This window comes from Triticum urartu, chromosome 1A, assembly GCF_056163025.1.
Source record: "Triticum urartu cultivar PI428250 chromosome 1A, HENAU_Tu73, whole genome shotgun sequence".
In the NCBI taxonomy this organism is placed as follows: domain Eukaryota; kingdom Viridiplantae; phylum Streptophyta; class Magnoliopsida; order Poales; family Poaceae; genus Triticum; species Triticum urartu.
The window spans coordinates 101,507,045-101,528,450 of NC_141873.1; the positions used below are offsets into that span (position 1 = coordinate 101,507,045).

General features: G+C 44.7%; 2 protein-coding genes and 1 pseudogene across 3 annotated transcripts; 2 read left to right on the plus strand and 1 right to left on the minus strand.

Moving 5' to 3' along the window:
- Positions 1-2,492: 2,492 nt before the first annotated feature.
- Positions 2,493-2,858, plus strand: LOC147990244 (ethylene-responsive transcription factor ERF071-like). The gene has a single exon (XM_087537660.1). The coding sequence runs from the start codon at positions 2,493-2,495 to the stop codon at positions 2,856-2,858; it is 366 nt and encodes a 121-aa protein (XP_087393786.1).
- A 2,890-nt stretch (positions 2,859-5,748) lies between these two features.
- LOC125512237 (pre-rRNA-processing protein TSR2-like) lies at positions 5,749-8,084 on the minus strand. Of its 2 annotated transcripts, none has more exons than XM_048677367.2 (4): positions 7,889-8,084; positions 7,138-7,214; positions 6,621-6,734; positions 5,749-5,925 (listed from the first exon to the last, which is right to left on the minus strand). In XM_048677367.2, exons 1-4 carry the CDS (start codon positions 8,082-8,084, stop codon positions 5,749-5,751), a joined length of 564 nt encoding a protein of 187 aa, XP_048533324.2. The 2 variants fall into 2 exon arrangements, with proteins under 2 accessions (XP_048533324.2, XP_087381866.1); XM_087525740.1 differs by having other exon boundaries at positions 5,749-5,913; positions 6,612-6,734.
- Positions 8,085-10,439: 2,355 nt separating this feature from the next.
- On the plus strand, positions 10,440-10,940 carry LOC147990245 (BTB/POZ and MATH domain-containing protein 1 pseudogene; annotated as a pseudogene).
- Positions 10,941-21,406: the final 10,466 nt, after the last annotated feature.

Here is a 21,406-nt window from a genome sequence, read left to right on the forward strand (position 1 = left end):
GAAGAATATTTCTTCTTCTTCTTCTAACTTTCATCTTTTCCAATTTGCAGATTTGCTTTCGATGAGGAAGCTTGCGTTGATGGAGTCTACTCTTCTCCTTGTGCTTCCTTTTTGTTTTGATTTTGTAGGATGAACAATGTGAAACTTGCTACCTTATGTATGTATGGATGAAACCATTGTATGCTTGTTGTTGGATATGTTGCATATGGACTTTTCATTGGTATGTATATGTGTTGGATGATCATATCCATATGGCACATATATGATTTGATATGTATATGTGTTGTTATGCTTGTTGAAAGTATCTTCAAATGTGTATATATATATCTTTGAAATTCTATTAAATTGAATGAATTTAAGAAAAAACATGGGTTGTACAGGCTCTTTGTGATCTGCTGGCGGATGACAAAGAGCGTTGCCATCAGCCAGCGGACGGCAAAGCTACCATGTGTCAGCTACCTATGCAACCTGCGGGCACTGGCCTGGCCTATATGGTTGCTTTGCTGTCCGCTGGCGGACGGCAAAGACCTTTGCCTCTTTGTCGTCGGCCAGCTGACGGCATAGCATGCCACATGTCAGCTACCTGGGCTGGCCTACATGGGCTCTTTGCCATTAGCTAGCAGACGACAAAGATGCAAAGGTCTTTGCCATCCTCCAGCAGACGGCAAAGCACGCCATTAACCCCCTAACGGACCTAACCTTCCATGTGTGCCATCCAGGCTGTTTGCCGCAAAGACCATTTTAGCTTTGCCGTCCGCCAGCAGACGGCAAAGAGGCCTTTGCCGTAGCTTGTTCAGCCAGACCTGTTGTCATATGCTGGCTGACGGCAAAGGTCTTTGCCGTCCGCCATGGTAGATGACAAAGTGTCTGATTCCTGTAGTGTGTTCAACATGTTTCGCCAGGACAACAACAACCAAGAGTTCAAGTTCCTTCACGTGTTCTCCAGGATCGAGTCGTGCGAGAAGTGGAGGGAGTGCCGGATCACTCTCGCAAATGCTAAGGAGACATACAAGCCGGACGCGCCTGCCCCGGTGGCGGTAGAAGGGCGCCCTGATGGCAACAAAAGAGCCAAGGCGGCGAGGGATGCGGCACCCGCTGCCGAATGGCTGCAATCATCGATCGAGCAGTGCATCGCCGATGCCAAAAACAACACCGCCAAGAGGGAGGAGAAATCCGATGCGAGGTGGTCGGCGTTGATGACGAAGTAGGACATCAAGCTCAACCTTCTCAGGACCAACGTCACCGCGAATAAAAGGAACACCGACCTGGCGTTCTTGATGGCGGCAGACATGCCGATGATGGACGAGCAGGTGAAGGCGTGGTCCCTGACGGAGCGTGACCTCATCTTGAACCAGATGCCCAGACAGGCAGCAACCGCCGCCTCTACCACGCCACTGTCGCCGCCGATGCCCTGCCCGAGCACTAAAGCCACGCCGAGCCCGAGCATTGAAGCTGCGCCCATGCCCACGCTGCCCTAGGCCATTCCCACGACAGAGTAGCCTACCGTTTGATATGTTTCATGTCCATGATTCCTTCCTTTTGATCGTCGAACTTTTGGATATGTTTGATCGCCGACCTGTGGCATGATGAACACCGAACATGTGGCATTTTTTGGCAGTGGGAAAGACAAATTCAAATTTTTGGGCTTCCGGGGCTGAAACCTGGGGGCGCAACTAAAAATTCAATTGCCCTCCAGGTAAAAACACCACCGGCGTATATGCCAAAAGGCATTCATCGGGTGCGTTGGGGACCAAACGACTGGAAATGCTCTTAGAAGTCGATGATCTAGTTTTCGCCGGCCAAAAAGAGAAGTCGTCGTTCATGGTGCCTTTAAGATAAAAAATATGCAAGCGTGCAGCCATGTACCTCTCAACTATACATCGCATTGTCGGCGGCCAGGATGGTGTTATTGTCGATTCCTTGCCGCTAGCTGGGTCCCTGATCTCGCGGCGCTGGTTCCGCCGCCAGTGAATAAAAATCTACTCCCTTCATTCCAAAATAGATGACTTAACTTTGTATTAACTTTGGTACAAAGTTGAGTCATCTATTTTGGAATGGAGGGAGTACCTGTCAAGTCGGGCAAGACCAGGATTCTAAAAAATCGAGCGAGACCAAAAAACACTACAAACTTCTTTTCTCACTAAATTCTTGGGTTATGGGTTGATTCATGAAACATCAAGGGGTTTTCTGCAAAAGAACATGACGAAAACCCTATCCCCTTTAGAGCATCTTCAACAGCGGCGCCAAAAGACGCACGCGCATGGTAAACTCACATTTTAGCGCGCGTGGGACATTTTCGCGTGCTCTAGCAGAGACGGGAAACTAGCGGACACGGGAAACAATTGCGCGCACGGCAGAAAGCGGGAGCTCTCGCGCTAGATTTGGTGCACTGCATCCGACGCGCCTATAAATTGCAGCATCCTCTAGCGCTCTTTCGTCGCTCCCTCTACCGCTTTCTCTCCTCGCCGCCGAGACGCCACCACCGCGCCACCATGCCGCTGCGCCGTCGGGGAGCTTTGGGCTACCGTGGCGTCCGCGTGCGTGTGTCCGACACCTACTCTGCCGAGATTCGTTCCGATGACATGTGCCTCGGCCTCGGAACCTTCGACACCGCCCAGGAGGGCGCCCGCGCGTACGACGCTGCGGCATGGGGCCTCCGGCGGTCCCGTTTGGACATGAACTTTCCGAACGTGGCGACGCGGGAGCAGGCGCAGGAGTTGGCACCTCCCCCACGGCTTATCACCGACGAGGATCATCGTGAGAACCGGAGGCGGGAGCACCATCACAGCCTGTCCGAGATGGACGAGGAAGCCATGGCGCTGTGGCGCCAAACACTTCCCGCAAGACGTCATCAATGAGCAACAGTTCTGTTGGGAATCATAGCATGGAATTTCAAAAAAAAAATCCTACGCTCACGCAAGATCTATCTAGGTGATGCATAGCAATGAGAGGGGGAGAGTGTGTCCACGTACCCTCGTAGAACGAAAGTGGACGCGTTTGACAACGTGGTTGATGTAGTCGAACTTCTTCTTGTTCCGACCGATCAAGCACCGAACATACGACACTTTCGATTTCTACACACGTTCAGCTCGATGACGTCCCTCGAACTCTTGATCTAGCAAAGTGTCGAGGGAGAGTTTTGTCAGCACGACGGCGTGATGACGGTGATGGTGAAGCAATTCGCGCAGGGCTTCGCATAAGCACTACGTGAATATGACCGGAGGCGTAAACTGTGGAGGGAGGCGCCGCACATGGCTAACAACTGTTGATGTGTGTTCTAGACGCCCCCTCCTCATATATATATATATACATATATAGGTGGGAGGGAGGGAGGAGCAGCCATAGGAGGCACCCAAGTAGGAAGAATCCTACTTGGAGTCCCTCCCAAGCCACGCGCGCCCCCTGCCATATATAACCGAGGGGGAAGGAAACAGGGGCGAGAGGGAAGGAAGTAGGCATCCTAATCCACACTTTCCTTGCCCTCCCCTCTTTCCTTATCCTCCTCATAGGGCTGGCCTCTGTAGGGGCGCACCAGGGCTGGTGTGTTCCCTCACTTGGCCCATACGGCCCATATCTTTGCCGGGGGTGCCCGAAACTCCTTTCCGGTGACTCGATAAGTATCTGGTACCCTTCGAAACATTTCCGGTGTCCAAATACCATCATCCTATATATCAATCTTTACCTCTCGACCATTTCGAGACTCCTCGTCATGTCCGTGATCTCATCCGTGACTCCAAACAACATTCGGTCACCAAATCACATAACTCATATAATACTATATCGTCAAGGAGCGTTAAGCGTGCGGACCCTACAGATTCGAGAACTATGTAGACATGACCGAGACACCTCTCCGGTCAGTAACCAATAGCGGAACCTGGATGCTCATATTTTCTCCTACATGTTCTACGAAGATGATTATCGGTCGAACCGTAATGACAACATATGTTGTTCCCTTTGTCATCGGTATGTTACTTGCCCGAGATTTGATCGTCGGTATCTTCATACCTAGTTCAATCTCGTTACCGTCAAGTCTCTTTACTCATTTCGTAATACATCATCCCGCAACTAACTCATTAGTCACTTTGCTTGCAAGGATTATTATGATGTGCATTACCGAGAGGGCCCAGAGATACGTCTCCGATACTCGGAGTGACAAATCCTAATCTCGATCTATGTCAACCCAACAAACACCTTCCGAGATACCTGTAGAGCATCTTTATAATCACCCAGTTACGTTGTAACGTTTTATAGCACACAAGGTATTCCTCCGGTATCCGGGAGTTGCATAATCTCATAGTCGAAGGAATATGTATATGACATGAAGAAAGCTATAGCAATAAAACTGAACGATCAAAATGCTAAGCTAATGGATGGGTCTTGTCCATCACATCATTCTCCTAATGATGTGATCCCATTTATCAAATGACAACACATGTCTATGGTTAGGAAACTTTACCATCTTTGATTAACGAGCTAGTCTAGTAGAGGCTTACTAGGGACATGGTGTTTTGTCTATGTATCCACACATGTATCAAGTTTCCGGTTAATACAATTCTAGCATGAATAATAAACATTTATCATGATATAAGGAAATATAAATAATAACTTTATTATTGCCTCTAGGGCATATTTCCTTCAACTTCTTCGCCGAGAGGAGGGTGGAGAGGAGGGAGGAGTGAGCCGCCTATCGCGAGGACATGCGAACACGAAAAACGGTCGCTAAATTCAACATCGCGCTAGGAGATGCATCGTCCTAGGACTCCAACACGAGCGGTTCCTTAACGCCCACATTCAAACGTCTGAGGAAGACATCACCGAGGCAGAGTCCGAGTTGGAGGATGACGAGTAGTAGTAGTTTTTCGTTTTATCTATCTATCGTAGAAGAAGGCTATGAACTATCTATGCACTATTATGTATCGTAGGAGGAGGTTATGTGACAAACTATCTATCACATTTGTACCATCGGAGCCAAATGTGTATTGAATCGTAGTACAACAAAGAAGAAATATAGCATGCCTGCTGGAGCTAGCAGCTCAGGCGCGCTTTATTTTGCGGCGGCCGCTGGAGCCAGCGCACCGCTATGCGCAAAAGCTGGTTCATCCGGCGCTGTATTCTGTTTTTTAGCGCGCCGCGCGTTGCACGTCTGTTGGAGATGCTCTTATTAGTAGGTACTAGCAAATATGTCAGTGCATTGCAAAGGGAGAAAAAGAATCAAATTATGCAGATTATGCCAGGATGAGATAAGAACTTTTAAAATGTCATTTTATAAACTGCATCTGAATCATATCATGATGAGATAAGGGACTATTAAAAAGTCATTTCAAAAACTGAAAATGTTTCCTAAGGCGCCACAATGAAATATTTTTTGGCTGAGGAAACTGCATTGGACCTGCCTGAGCTAGATTGATGAATGATGTGCCTTGCCTTGACCTTTCCATGACCAGCAAAACTACAATACCAGAATAAACATAATGTATAGAACACAAAAACCTTTTTTTACCCGATGCACGATGGACTAAATAAAATCATAAAACGATCTCTAAATATCCCCTAAAAGAACTGTATGTAAGCGACAATTCGTTTTGTTCGTTATTTACGGGTTTGTTTGAATTTTTATGAACATTTTCTAAAATTTCATGAACATTCTTTTTAATATTCCCGAATATGGTTTAAGTACACGATCATTTAAAAAAAATCATGAAAACGGCCTCTAACCAGGAGGTATCTTGCCAAGGTTTGCTTCTGCGCTTAATTCTTGCCTTGGCCACGCCTAGGAGGCACAACAGTCCACCCATCAGCACCAGGGGTAGGCTTGTAAGGTTTTGGCTGATCTACTGCCATATCATCTGATCTAGCTGCTTTATCTTCCCCCATTGATGGCTCATCACCATCGTCCGAGCTATCATCATCCTCCTCGGTTACCATCTGCTCATGAGAAGAAAGAAAGTTAGCTACAGGGGCTTTCTGAGTCGAAGATACACTTAAAAATAAAATCAATCAATTTAAAGTTATGCAATGCAACGTTGTAATGACTGAGGACCACTTGAGAGAACTATATACACATGGTTACTCAACATAAGTATGTCTCCAAATAACATCGACCAGTTCTAATTAGAAAATGAGGTTAAGATCCACATGCTGAGAGCAAAAACACAATCAATCTAGAATTTTGTAATTAACCCCGATGAAGCAACAATCAAGCATATAAAAACGACCACATCATGAAGAATTAATAATTGAACAAATTATCAAACAGATCTTGGAAGTGAACTGTGAGGTTGTGTTTGGATGTAGATATCAAGACCTGGAATTAGACACTGGCATTGTGCAGACCCAAATATCCCGAATTCTAGGTGTTTGGGTGGGCCTAGCTAGTTAGCGTGTGTATTCGGGTTAAATATTGAGGTACTGAACTTTTGCCTCCGCAGCCCGTTCCCGAATCTCTTGGGTTAGAGCATCTCCACTCGCCCCCTCAAGTCATGCAATGGCTAGCCTCCGAATGTCTACATCCAAACGGAGCTTGAGAGAATACCATCGATTCTAGGTTGCAGCACTACTGAGCTCGTATGTGAGAAGATAAGCAACGCAAATTACGCATGCTAAAACTAAACTTGAAATACCTGTCTACTTTGGGAAACAAGATTTCCTTGAGGACGTGTATTCCTTAATTTCTCAATCGATGAAAAGTTGTTTTCCAGGCATTCTTCATGCATTATAAAAAATTGTTCAGCAACCTGTTTGCCAAAAAAACTTTGAATTAATACACATACATTGAACTGTTCAGAAGCAAACCGAATACAGCTTTACATAAATGACAGAAGCAGTACATTCCGACTTGATTATGGTTAAGAAGCTTCAGGTTTTCTGCTGGATAAGCTAGAGATAAAAATGGGGAAGGTGGAAATGGGGAGGGTTGACCCATCGACCCGCTGATCATTTAAAATAGTGGAAGAAGGGCCACAATAGCGACCCTTAAATACAATAGGGGAACTGGGCCAAGCAGCCAAAACCCTAAAGGTTGGTCAGAGCAGGTCAACCCTTTCAGTTACACCAACAAGTACTTAATCAGATATTCATTACTTCGACATAGTTCAGGACCTATAGCTGCGCTAAAGATGGCACAAGGAAAATAATTACCTCCCTAATGCTACCATCCGCAAAGTTATATATTCTGTCAAACATCATATCCTCCAAGTCCTCATAATAATATGGGCCTAAATAAAACCAATGAATATTAGATGCAGAAAGAGCATGCATAAAAGAGTGAAACTAACAAAAAAATCAAACCCACAAACATACAGCAGAAACACGTAAGCCATGCCAACATCACATTTTGCGCCTATGGTACAGATGAAATTACCCGACTTTCTAAAATAAAAGGAGAATGCAACATATATTGGAGTTCTCTTTCAATATAAACTGATTCTCACCTAAGATGAAGTGCAAAGAAAAATAGAATGCTGTGTGATCAAGCTATGTGCTTGAAAACTAAAAACAACATAAGTAAATGATGAGCAAAATACAGAAGCTCAAATTTTGAAATACAGACTATTACGAAAAAAATTCCACACTAGACTTTTTACCTATTGGACAACATGGCTCCAATATATCGTACCTAATTGAATTGTTTCGTCTAATATTGTCCGACTTTGGAGTTGGTTTAACGCTGAACCCAAACTGGCACAGAACCAAGCAACGCAAACCCTCTATAGAACTATCCGAATTGAACAGCGCCTACAGATCGAAGGAGCCATCTTCCTATATATCAGCGAGTTCAGCCCCGAAACCCCGACAAGAGGGAGCATCGCGAGGCTCCGGATCCTGCACGGACTTCCGTCGTGTAGGAGATAATTACACGAGGATGTTGAAGGGAGGGGGGAGTGGATACCCTTGGAGTTGGTGAACCAGGAGAGGATGGACGCGGCGAGCTGGTCGGCCTTGGCGCGGGAGTCGGGGCCGCCCCACTCGTTCTCCACAGCCATCTGCAGTGCCGTCCACCGCCCGAACACCAGCCCGATACCCTCCTGGAGCGCTGCAGCCGCCTGGGGCGAGAGCGATCCGCCGCCGCTAGTGGATGCCGACATGGTGCTGCGAGAGTTCTAGGGAGGCGGCTAGGGTTTTGACCTTTTGGTGTTCTTTAGTAACAGAATTGATGGTGGTTATGGACAAGGAGAGAGCCGAAGAGGATCTTCCGGCCGGCGGTTGCTGGAGGGCGGCGTGGCGCGTGGCGGTGGCCGGCTAGGGTTAGGGACGGGAAAATATGTAGTGATATGGGGCATCACATGATACCCTTCTCCAGAACTGTTTGGTGCCTTAGATCTACATGCAAGGGAGATGATCAACTCACTAATCATTTTACACATGCCCCCTTGGTGGCAAAAACAACAAATTTAACCTGTAGATGAAAAGAATTCACAAACTAAACTGTTGATGAAAAAATTTCACATAGCTGACCCTTTTGTGTAGCGCCCGACAGCAAGGCATCACACTACACTATGCAGCGCCTAACTGATATGCGCTACACGCCTGACCAGCATCGCATACCGAACTGTCTGAAAATTGCTAAGTCAGTGTGTAACGCCTGAGAGCTAGGCGCTACACCAATGTAGCGCCTAGCGCCTAGGCGCTGCACTAGTTGCCAATCAAGCATATGCGTAGGGGTTGCATTATCTGGTGCGTTGGTTCGTAGCTTTGATTCTCGTAATATGTGATGGGCTAGTAGATTAAGCAGTACTATTACAAGCTAGTGCATGCATGGGTTTCTGGCTATTATCTATGGGCTACTGCTGATAGGTCCCTATCAAGAATCAACTTTTTCTCTAATTGGATCTTTTGTATCCGTGTGCTGTTGAAATACCTCGAATTGGCCACGAAAGATCCCTGAATTTTTAACTCGCATTGCACACCTGACCCCACATGCATCTTTGACTAGGCATAGCGCGGCACCAATGCATATGCACTAGTGCAACGCCTAGATGCTAGGCGCTACACTATATAGTGCAGCGCCTAGCTCTCAGGCATTGCACACTGACTTAGCAATTTTCAGGCAAAAACGACAAATTTAACATGTCGACGAAAAGAATTCACAAACTGAACTGTTGATGATTTTTTTACATAGCTGACCTTTTTGTGTAGCGCCCGACAGCTAGGCGTCACACTACACTGTGCAGCGCCTAACTAACAGGCGCTACACGCCTGACCAGCGTCGCACACCGAACTATTTGAAAATTGCTAAGTCAGTGTGTAACGCCTGAGAGCTAGGCACTACACTATACAGTATAGCGCCTAACTAACAGGCGCTACATGCCTGACCAGCGTCGCACACCGAATTGTCTGAAAATTGCTAAGTCAGTGTGTAACGCCTGAGAGCTAGGCGCTACACTATACAGTGTAGCGCCTAACGCCTAGGCGTTGCACTAGTTGTCAATCAAGCATATGCGTAGGGGTTGCGTTATCTGGTGCGTTGGTTCGTAGCTTTGATTCTGGGAATATGTGATGGGCTAGTAGATTAAGCAGTACTATTACGAGCTAGTGCATGCATGGGTTTCTGGCTATTATCTATGGGCTACTCCTGATAGGTCCCTATCAAGAATCAACTTTTTCTCTAGTTGGATCTTTTGTATCCGTGTGCTGTTGAAATACCTCAAATTGGCCATGAAAGATCCCTGAAGTTTTAACTCGCACTGCACACCTAACCCGACATGCGTCTTTGACTAGGCATAGCGCGGCACCAACGCATATGCACTAGTGCAACGCCTAGACGCTAGGCGCTACACTATATAGTGCAGCGCCTAGCTTTCAGGCGTTGCACACTGACTTAGCAATTTTTAGGCAATTTGGTGTGCGACGCTGGTCAGGCGTGTAGTGTCTGTTAGTTAGGCGCTGCACAGTGTAGTCTGATGCCTAGCTGTTGGGCGCTACACAAAAAGGCCAGCTATGTAAAAAAATTCATCAACAATTCAGTTTGTGAATTCTTTTCGTCGACAGGTCAAATTTGTCGTTTTTGCCCCCCTGCTACCTAATGGCATTCCTAGCATCAAGAGATCTCTCGATCAGAAGCATTTCAACAATTTAAAGTGCACCATATGCTACCATCTCTGTCTAGGAATTAACATGACCTTAATATATATATATATATATATATATATATTTACAAGTGTACTCTTTAGTTCACTAATTTACATAATTAAACCAAACAACTTTGGTACAAATCAGTTGACGAGCTCACATTCTCCTTGTATGCTATCCGGTGTTGGGCAGGGCATGACTAATGGCGGCGGTGGGGAAAAAGTCGCATCGAAGAAGAGAGGCAAAGAGAATGGAGTGATATGCAAAATTCCCATGAGGTCTGAGCCCTCTCAATCATCTGCATCCTGTCCAGATCCAACAGGCGCTTGGTGTTGGATTATGGGATCATACCACACCCCGCATCACCAGATATGCACTCGTCATTCATCGTCGACAGTGCGACATTCCATGCTCACCGAGCAGTGCTTGCTGCCCACTCACCGGCCTTCAGAGCAGAGCTCTTCAATTCAATGTCTAAGGCTACAATGTCATCCATCACGCTGCACGACATCACACCTGAAACATTCAAAGTTATGCTCTGGTTCATATACACGGATGAATTGCCCATGGAAGACGAGCATGAGGACTCTTCCACTGAGATGTTCCAAGACCTGTTTGCTACGGCTGATCGGTATGCACTAGACCGACTAAAGATTATTTGCGCCCAAAAGTTGTGAGAGAAAGTGTCAGTAGATATAGTTGCAACTATCTTAGCTTCTGCCGAAACCTACAACTGTTAGGAGTTAAAGAACAAGTGCATTGACTTCTTTGTAGTGGAGGAAAATTGCAAGAAGGCTATGTTCACTGATGGTTATGTGTTGATGGTTCTGAAATCCATAGAGATTATTGTTGAGCTAAAAAACAGGATTTAGGAGATAACATAGTGAGATACATCTCCATGTGTATAGTTCAGGTGTTCAAGCATAGTTCTAGCATGCTGTTTTGGGGTATGGTGGCTGATATTTGGCATCGTAAATGTAGAGCTAGTTTGGTACGTGCATGGAAATCCCGTGCCTGGCCTATGCCTGGACCGCGCCTAGTATAAGGTAAAACCATAGAAGTCCAACTGCAATGGTAATGCGAGCACAAACGAGTAGCAAGGATGGAGCGTTTGGGGTATGCGCGATATCACAAACAGTTGTCTGAAGACTCATGTTTCGGATGCATGCTGGCGCATACATTTTGTTATAAAAAAAGTATGCATTGCTACTCCATATCCCCGACAGTTTTTGGGTCGTGTGGGAAGGACCTTCTATCGCCGACACACACTAGGCGACAGTTTAAAATGCCGTCGCGGAAAAGGGGTTAAAACCATTTGTATAGCAACTCGTTGTACCAGTGTAAAGGCAATAATATTTGCATTGTTATATTTCCATGTTCATAGTTAAGAGTTTATATTCCATGCTATAACTGCTATGATCCTGGAATATGCGATTCAATGGAACAAGGTGATCATAACGACAACTTTCAGGTTCACCGAAAAGTTTGACAAGTGTCAGGATAGCTCGAGAGTGGGATTTTCTCCTTAGACAATGGAGATATATTCTTAAGGCCCTCTTGGTGTGACGACATCCACCATTCGCTGGCAGACATAGGTGGCTATGTCACGGGGATGCCGGAACACGTCAACGAGAAAGAAGAAAAAACTGGTAAGGTAATCATGAAGGAAATATGCCCTAGAGGCAATAATAAAGTTCTTATTTATATTTACTTATATCATCATAAATGTTTATTATTCATGCTAGAATTGTATTAACCGGAAAATTGATACCTTTGTGAATACATAGACAAAACAAAGCATCCCTAGTATGCCTCTACTTGACTAGCTCGTTAATCAAAGATGGTTAAGTTTCCTGACCATAGACATGTGTTGTCATTTGATAAACGACATCACATAATTAGGAGAATGATGTGACGGACAAGACCCATCTGCTAGCTTAGCATAATGATCGTTAAGTTTTATTGCTATTGCTTTCTTCATGACTTATACATATTCCTTTGACTATGAGATTATGCAACTCCCGAATATCGGAGGAACACCTTGTGTGCTATCAAACGTCACAACAAAACTGGGTGATTATAAAGATGCTCTATAGGTGTCTCCGAAGGTGTTTGTTGGGTTGGCATAGGTCGAGATTAGGATTTGTCACTCTGAGTAACGGAGAGGTATCTCTGGGCCCTCTCGGTATTGCACATCACAATAAGCCTTGCAAGCAATGTGACTAATGAGTTAGTTGCCGGATGATGCATTACGGAACGAGTAAAGAGACTTCCCGGTAACGAGATTGTACTAGGTATGAAGATACCGACGATCGAATCTCGGGCAAGTAACATACCGATGAAAAAGGGAATAACGTATGTTGTCATTGCGGTTTGACCGATAAAGATCTTCATAGAATATGTAGGAACCAATATGAGCATCCATGTTCCGTTGCTGGTTATTGATCAGAGATGTGTCTCGGTCATGTCTACATAGTTCTCGAACCTGTAGGGTCCGCACGCTTAACGTTCGATGATGATTTGTATTATGAGTTGTGTGTTTTTGGTGACCGAAGATTGTTCGGAGTCCTGGATGAGATCACGGACATGACGAGGAGTCTCGACATGGTCGAGAGGTAAAGATTGATATATTGGACAATGGTATTCGGACACCGGAATGGTTCTGGAGTGTTTCAGGTATTTTTCGGAGTACTGGGAGGTTACCGGAACCCTCCATGGAAGTAATGGGCCAACATGGGCCATAGGGGGGGAGAGAGGAGAGCCCACAAGGGGTGCCTCCCATGGGCTCTCCGAATTGGACAAGGGGAGGGGCGCGACCCCCTTTCCTTCCCCTCTCCCTCTCCTTCCCCCTTTCTCCCTCCGAAAGAAGGAAGGGGGCGACTTGGACTAGGAGTCCTAGTCATTCCCCCTCCCCCATGGCGCACCCCCTATGGCGGCCTCCTTCCTCTCCTCCTTCATATACGGGGGCAGGGGGCACCCCATAGCACATAAGTTGTTCTCTTAGCCATGTGTGGTGCCCCCTCCACAGTTTACTCCTCCTGTCATATTGTCGTAATGCTTAGGCGAAGACCTGCGCGGATCACATCACCATCACTGTCACCACACCGTCATGCTGACGAAACTCTCCCTCGACACTTTGCTGGATCAAGAGTTCGAGGGACGTCATCGAGCTGAATGTGTGCAGAACTCGGAGGTGCCATACGTTCGGTGCTTGATCGGTTGGATCGCAAAGACGTTCGACTACATCAACCGCGTTAAGTTAACGCTTCCTCTTTCAGTCTACGAGGGTACGTGGACACACTCACCCCCTCTCATTGCTATGCATCTCCTAGATAGATCTTGCATGATCATAGGATTTTTTTTTAAAATTGCATGGTACATTCCCCAACAGTGGTATCAGAGCCAGATCTATGCGTAGATGATATGCACGAGTAGAACACAAATAGTTGTGGGCAATCATAGTCATACTGCTTAACCACCAACGTCTTATTTTGATTCGGCGGTATTGTTGGATGAAGCGGCCCGGACCAACCTTACATGACCACGTTCATGAGACCAGTTCCACCGATAGACATGCAACTTGTTTTGCATAAAGGTGGCTGGCGGGTGTCTATTTCTCCAATTTTAGTAGAATCAAATTTGACTATGTCCGGTCCTTGTTGAAGGTTAAAACAACAAACTTGACGAAACATCATTGTCGTTTTGATGCATAGGTAAGAACGGTTCTTACTAGAAGCCCATAGCAGCCACGTAAAACTTGAAACAACAAAGTAGAGGACGTCTAACTTGTTTTTGTAGGGCATGTTGTGATGTGATATGGTCTAGACATGATGTGATATACGTTATTGTATGAGATGATCATGTTTTGTAAAAGTTATAGGCAACTGGCAGGAGCCTTATAGTTGTTGCTTTATTGTATGAAATGCAAACACCATGTAATTGCTATACTTTATCACTATGCATTAGCGATAGTTGTAGAAGCAATAGTTGGCGAGACGACAATGACGCTACGATGGAGATCAAGGTGTCAAGCCGGTGATGATGGAAATCATGGTGGTGCTTTGTGTTGGGGAACACAGTAATTTCAAAAATTTCCTATGCACATGCAAGGTCCATCTAGGTGATGCATAGCAACGAGAGGGGAAGAGTGTTGTCCACGTACCCTCATAGACCATAAGCGGAAGCGTTATGACAACGCGGTTGATGTAGTCGTATGTCTTCATGATCCGACCGATCCTAACATCGAAGGTACGGCACCTCCGCGATCTGCACATGTTTGGCTCGGTGACGTCCCACGAACTCTAGATCCAGCCGAGTGTCAAGGGAGAGCTTCATTAGCACGACGGCTTAATGACGGTGATGATGAAGTTACCGACGCAGGGCTTTGCCTGAGCACTACAACGATATGACCGAGGTGGAAATCTGTGGAGGGGGGCACCGCACACGGCTAAACAATCAACTTGTGTGTCTATGGGGTGCCCCCTCCCTCGTATATAAAGGAGTGGAGGAGGGGGAGGGCCGGCCCTCTCATGGCGCGCCCAAGGGGGGAGTCCTACTCCCGGTGGTAGTAGGATTCCCCCTTCCCTTGTTGGAGTAGGAGAGAAAGGAAGGGGGAGAGAGAGGGAAGGAAGGGGGGCCGCCCCCACCCAATTCGGATTGGGCTTGGGGGGGGGCGCCCTCCACCTTGGCCGCCTCCTCCTCTCTCCCACTAAGGCCCAATAAGGCCCATACACTCCCTGGGGGGTTCCGGTAACCCCCCGGTACTCAGGTAAATGCCCGAACTCATGCGGAACCATTCCAGTGTCCAAACATAGCCTTCCAATATATTGATCTTTATGTATCGACCATTTTGAGACTCCTCATCATGTCCGTGATCATATCCGGGACTCTGAACTACCTTCGGTACATCAAAACACATAAACTCATACTACCGATCGTCACCGAACGTTAAGCGTGCAGACCCTACGTGTATGAGAACTATGTAGACATGACCGAGACTCATCTCCGGTCAATAACCAATAGCGGAACCTGGATGCTCATATTGGTTCCTACATATTCTACGAAGATCTTCATCGGCCAAACCGCATAACAACATACGTTGTTCCATTTGTCATCGGTATGTTACTTGCCCGAGATTCGATCGTCGGTATCTCAATACCTAGTTCAATCTCGTTACCGACAAGTCTATTTACTCGTTCTGTAATGCAATATCCCGTAACTAACTCATTAGTCACATTGCTTGCAAGGCTTATAGTGATGTGCATTACCGAGAGGACCCAGAGATACCTCTTTGATACACGGAGTGACAAATCCTAATCTTGATCTATGCCAACTCAACAAACACCATCGGAGACACTTGTAGAGCATCTTTATAGTCACCTAGTTACGTTGTGATGTTTGATAGCACACTAAGTGTTCCTCGGGTATTTGGGAGTTGCATAATCTCATAGTCATAGGAACATGTATAAGTTATGAAGAAAGCAATAGAACAAACTAAATGATCATCATGCTAAGCTAACGGATGGGTCTTGTCCATCACATCATTCTCTAATGATGTGATCCGGGTCATCAAATGACAACACATGTCTATGCCTAGGAAACTTAACCATCTTTGATTAACGAGCTAGTCTAGTAGAGGCATACTAGGGACACTCTCTTTGCCTATGTATTCACACATGTACTAAGTTTCCGGTTAATACAATTCTAGCATGAATAATAAACATTTATAATGATATAAGGAAATATAAATAACAACTTTATTATTGCCTCTAGGGCATATTTCCTTCACTTTGGAGATAGAGATCAAAGGCACAAGATGATGATGGCCATATCATGTCACATATTTTTATTGCATGTGTTGTTTATCTTTTATGCATCTTATTTTGCTTAGTACAGCGGTAGCATTATAAGATGACCCCTCACTAAAATTTCAAGGTATAAGTGTTCTCCCTGAGTATGTACCATTGCGACAGTTCATCGTGCCGAGACACCACGTGATGATCGGGTGTGATAAGCTCTACATTCACATACAACGGGTGCAAGACATTTTTGCATGTGCGGAATACTCGGGTTAAACTTGACAATCCTAGCATGTACAGACATGGCCTTGTAACACTGAGACCGAAAGGTCGAACGTGAATCATATAGTAGATATGATCAACATAGAGATGTTCACCGTTGAAAACTACTCCATCTCACGTGATGATCGGACATGGTTTAGTTGATATGGATCATGTGATCATTTAGATGGCTCGAGGGATGTCTATCTAAGTGGGAGTTGTTAAGTAATATGATTAATTGAACTTAAATTTATCATGAACTTAGTCCTAATAGTTTTTGCATATCTATGTTGTAGATCAATGGCCCGTGCTACCGTTCCCTTGAATTTTAATGCGTTCCTAGAGAAAGCTAAGTTGAAAGATGATGGTAGAAACTACACGGACTGGGTCCGTAACTTGAGGATTATCCTCATTGTTGCACAGAAGAATTACATCCTTGATGCACCACTAGGTGCAAGGCCTGCTGCAGGAGCAACTGCTGACGTTATGAATGTCTGGCAAGCTAAATCTGATGACTACTCGATAGTTTAGTGTACCATGCTTTATGGCTTAGAATCAGGAATTCAAAGACGTTTTGAACGTCATGGAGCATATGAGATGTTCCAGGAGTTGAAGTTAATATTTCAAGCAAATGCCCGAGTTGAGAGATATGAAGTCCCCAACAAGTTCTATAGCTGCAAGATGGAGGAGAACAGTTCTGTCAGTGAGCACATACTCAGAATGCCTGGGTACAATAACCACTTGACTCAGCTGGGATAGTGTCATTGACAAAGTTTTTCAATCACTGCCACCAAGCTATAAAGGCTTCATGATGAACTATAATATCCAAGGGATGAACAAGATGATTCCCGAGCTCTTCGCAATGCTCAAGGCTGTGGAGGTAGAAATCAAGAAGGAGAATCAAGTGTTGATGGTTAACAAAACCACTAGTTTCAAGAAAAAGGGCAAAGGAAAGAAGGCGAACTTCAAGAAGAATAGCAAGCAAGTTGCTGCTCCCGGGAAGAAGCCCAAGTCTGGACCTAAGCCTAAACAGTGCTTCTACTGCAAAGGGACTGGTCACTGGAAGCGGAACTGCCCCAACTATTTGGCGGATAAGAAGGATGGCAAAGTGAAAGGTATATTTGATATACATGTTATTGATGTGTACCTTACTAATGCTCGTAGTAGCGCCTGGGTATTTGATACTGGTTCTGTTGCTCATATTTGCAACTCAAAATAGGGGCTACTGATTAAACGAAGATTGGCTAAGAATGAGGTGACGATGCACGTCGGAAATGGTTCCAAAGTCGATGTGATCGCCGTCGGTACACTACCTCTACATCTAACTTTGGAATTAGTTTTAGACCTAAATAATTGTTATTTGGTGCCAGCGTTGAGCATGAACATTATATCCGGATCTTGTTTGATGCGAGACGGTTATTCATTTAAATCAGAGAATAATGGTTGTTCTATTTATATGAGTAATATCTTTTATGGTCATGCACCCTTGATGAGTGGTCTATTTTTGTTGAATTCGATTGTGGTGATACACATATTCATAATATTGATGTCAAAAGATGAAAAGTTAATAATGATAGTGCAACATATTTGTGGCACTGCCGTTTAGGTCATATTGGTGTAAAGCGCATGAAGAAACTCCATGAGGATGGGCTTTTGGAATCACTTGATTATGAATCACTTGATGCTTACGAACCATGCCTCATGGGCAAGATGACTAAGACTCCGTTCTCCAGAACAATGGAGCGAGCCACTGACTTACTGGAAATAATACATACTGATGTATGTGGTCCGATGAGTGTTGAGGTTCGCGGCGGGTATCGTTATTTTCTGACATTCACAGATGATTTGAGCATATATGGGTATATCTACTTAATGAAACACAAGTCTAAAACATTTGAGAAGTTCAAAGAATTTTAGAGTGAAGTGGAAAATCATCATAACAAGAAAATAAATTTTCTACGATCTGATCGCGGAGGCGAATATTTAAGTTACGAGTTTGGTCTTCATCTAAAACAATGTGGAATAGTTTCGCAACTCAGGCCACCTGAAACACCACATCGTAATGGTGTTTCCGAACGTCGAAACCGTACGTTATTAGATATGGTGCAATCTATGATGTCTCTTACCAATTTACCACTATCATTTGGGGGTTATGCATTAGAGACAGCTGCATTCATATTAAATAGGGCACCATCTAAATCGGTTGAGACGACACCGTATGAACTGTGGTTTGGCAAGAAACCTATGCTGTCATTTCTTAAAGTTTGGGGTTGCGATACTTATGTGAAAAAGCTTCAGCCTAATAAGCTCGAATCCAAATCGGAGAAGTGCGTCTTCATAGGATACCCAAAAGAAACTATTGGGTACACCTTCTATCATAGATCCGAAGGCAAGATATTTGTTGCTAAGAATGGATCCTTTCTAGAGAAGGAGTTTCTCTCGAAAGAAGTGAGTGGAAGGAAAGTAGAACTTGATGAGGTAGTTGTACCTTCTTTCGAATTGGAAAGTAGTTCATCGCAGAAATCAGTTCTAGTGATGCCTATACCAATTAGTGAGGAAGCTAATGATGATGATCATGAAACTTTAGATCAAGTTACAACCGAACCTCGTAGGTCAACCAGAGTACGTTCTGCACTAGAGTGGTACGGTAATCTTGTTCTGGAAGTCATGTTACTAGATGATACATCTCCAACGTATCTATAGTTTTTGATTGTTCCATGCTATATTATATCCTGTTTTGGACATTATTGGGCTTTATTATACACTTTTATATTATTTTTGGGACTAACCTATTAACCGGAGGCCCAGCCCAGAATTGCTGTTTTTTTGCCTATTTCAGAGTTTCGCACAAAAAGAATATCAAACGGAGTTCAAACGGAATGAAACCATCGGGAACATGATTTTCAGAACAAACATGATCCAGAGGACTTGGACCCTACATCAAGAAAGCAACCAGGAGGGCACAAGGTAGGGGGCGTGCCTACCCCCCAGACACTCCCTCCAACCTCGTGGGGCCCATGTTGCTCCACCGACGTACTTCTTCCTCCTATATATACCTACGTACCCCCAAACTACCAAACACGGAGCCAAAACCCTAATTCCACCGCCGTAACTTTCTGTACCTGTGAGATCCCATCTTGGGGCCTTTTCCGAAGCTCCGCCGGAGGGGGCATCGATCACAGAGGGCTTCTACATCAATACCATAGCCTCTCCGATGAAGTGTGAGTTGTTTAGTTCAGACCTTCGGGTCCATAGTTATTATCTAAATGGATTCTTATCTCTTTTTGGATCTCAATACAAAGTTCTCCCCCTCTCTTGTGGAGATCTATTCGATGTAATCTTCTTTTGCGGTGTGTTTGTTGAGATCGATGAATTGTGGGTTTATGATCAAGTTTATCTATGAACAATATTTGAATTCTTTTATGTATGATTCGTTATCTTTGCAAGTCTCTTCGAATTATTAGTTTGGTTTGGCCTACTAGATTGATATTTCTTGCAATGGGAGAAGTGCTTAGCTTTGGGTTCAATCTTGCGGTGTCCTTTCCCAGTGACAGTAGGGGCAGCAGGGCACGTATTGTATTATTGCCATCGAGTATAATAAGATGGGGTTTATTTCATATTGCATGAGTTTGTCCCTCTACATTATGTCATCTTGCTTAAAGCGTTACTCTATTCTTTTGAACTTAATACCCTAGATGCATGCTGGATAGCGGTCGATGTGTGGAGTAATAGTAGTAGATGCATGCAGGAGTCGATTTACTTGTCTCAGACGTGATGCCTATATACATGATCATACCTAGATATTCTCATAACTATGCTCAATTCTGTCAATTGCTCAATAGTAATTTGTTTACCCACCATAATACTTATGCTCTTGAGAGAAGCCACTAGTGAAATCTATGGCCCCCGGGTCTATTTCCTATCATATTAATCTTCCGTCAACAAGCTATTTCCTTTTCCGTTTATTTTGCTTTCTTTACTTTGCATCTTTATCATACAAATACCAAAAATATTATCTTACCATATCTATTAGATCTCACTTTCGTAAGTGACCATGAAGGGATTGACAACCCCTTTATTGCGCTGGTTGCGAGGATTTTATTTGTTTGTGTAGGTGCAAGGGACTCATGCATGGCCTCCTACTGGATTGATACCTTGGTTCTCAAAAACTAAGGGAAATACTTACGCTACTTTGCTGCATCACCCTTTCCTCTTCAAGGGAAAACCAATGCAGTGCTCAAGAGGTAGCTGAGGGAGTCCTGGATTAGGGGGTCTCCGGACAGCCGGACTATCTCCATTGGCTGGACTGTTAGACTATGAAGATACAAGATTGAATACTTCGTCTCGTGTCCGGATGGGACTCTACTTGGCGTGGAAGGCAAGCTAGGCAATACGGATATGGATATCTCCTCCTTTGTAACCGACCTTGTGTAACCCTAACCCTCTCCGGTGTCTATATAAACCGAAGGGTTTTAGTCCGTAGGACAACAATCACAACATACAATCATACCATAGGCTAGCTTCTAGGGTTTAGCCTCTCTGATCTCGTGGTAGATCTACTCTTGTACTACCCATATTATCAATATCAATCAAGCAGGACGTAGGGTTTTACCTCCATCAAGAGGGCCCAAACCTGGGTAAAACATCGTGTCCCCTGCCTCCTGTTACCATCCGGCCTAGACGCACAGTTCGGGACCCCCTACCCGAGATCCGCCGGTTTTAACACCGACAGTAGCACTAGACCATGATGAACCTACGAACTATGAGGAAGTGATGATGAGCCTAGATTCCGCAAAATGGCTTGAGGCCATGAAATCTGAGATGGGATCCATGTATGAGAACAAAGTATGGACTTTGGTTGACTTGCCCAATGATCAGAAAGCCATAGAGAATAAATGGATCTTCAAGAAGAAGACTGACGCTGATGGTAATGTTATTGTCTACAAAGCTCGACTTGTTGCGAAAGGTTTTTGACAAGTTCAAGGAGTTGACTATGATGAGACCTTCTCACCCGTAGCGATGCTTAAGTCTGTCTGAATCATGTTAGCAATTGCCACATTTTATTATTATGAAATTTGGCAAATGGATGTCAAACTGCATTCCTTAATGGATTTCTTAAAGAATAGTTGTATATGATGCAACCGGAAGGTTTTGTCAATCGTAAAGGTGCTAACAAAGTGTGCAAGCTCCAGCGATCCATTTATGGACTGGTGCAAGCATCTCAGAGTTGGAATATACGCTTTGATAGTGTGATCAAAGCATATGGTTTTATACAGACT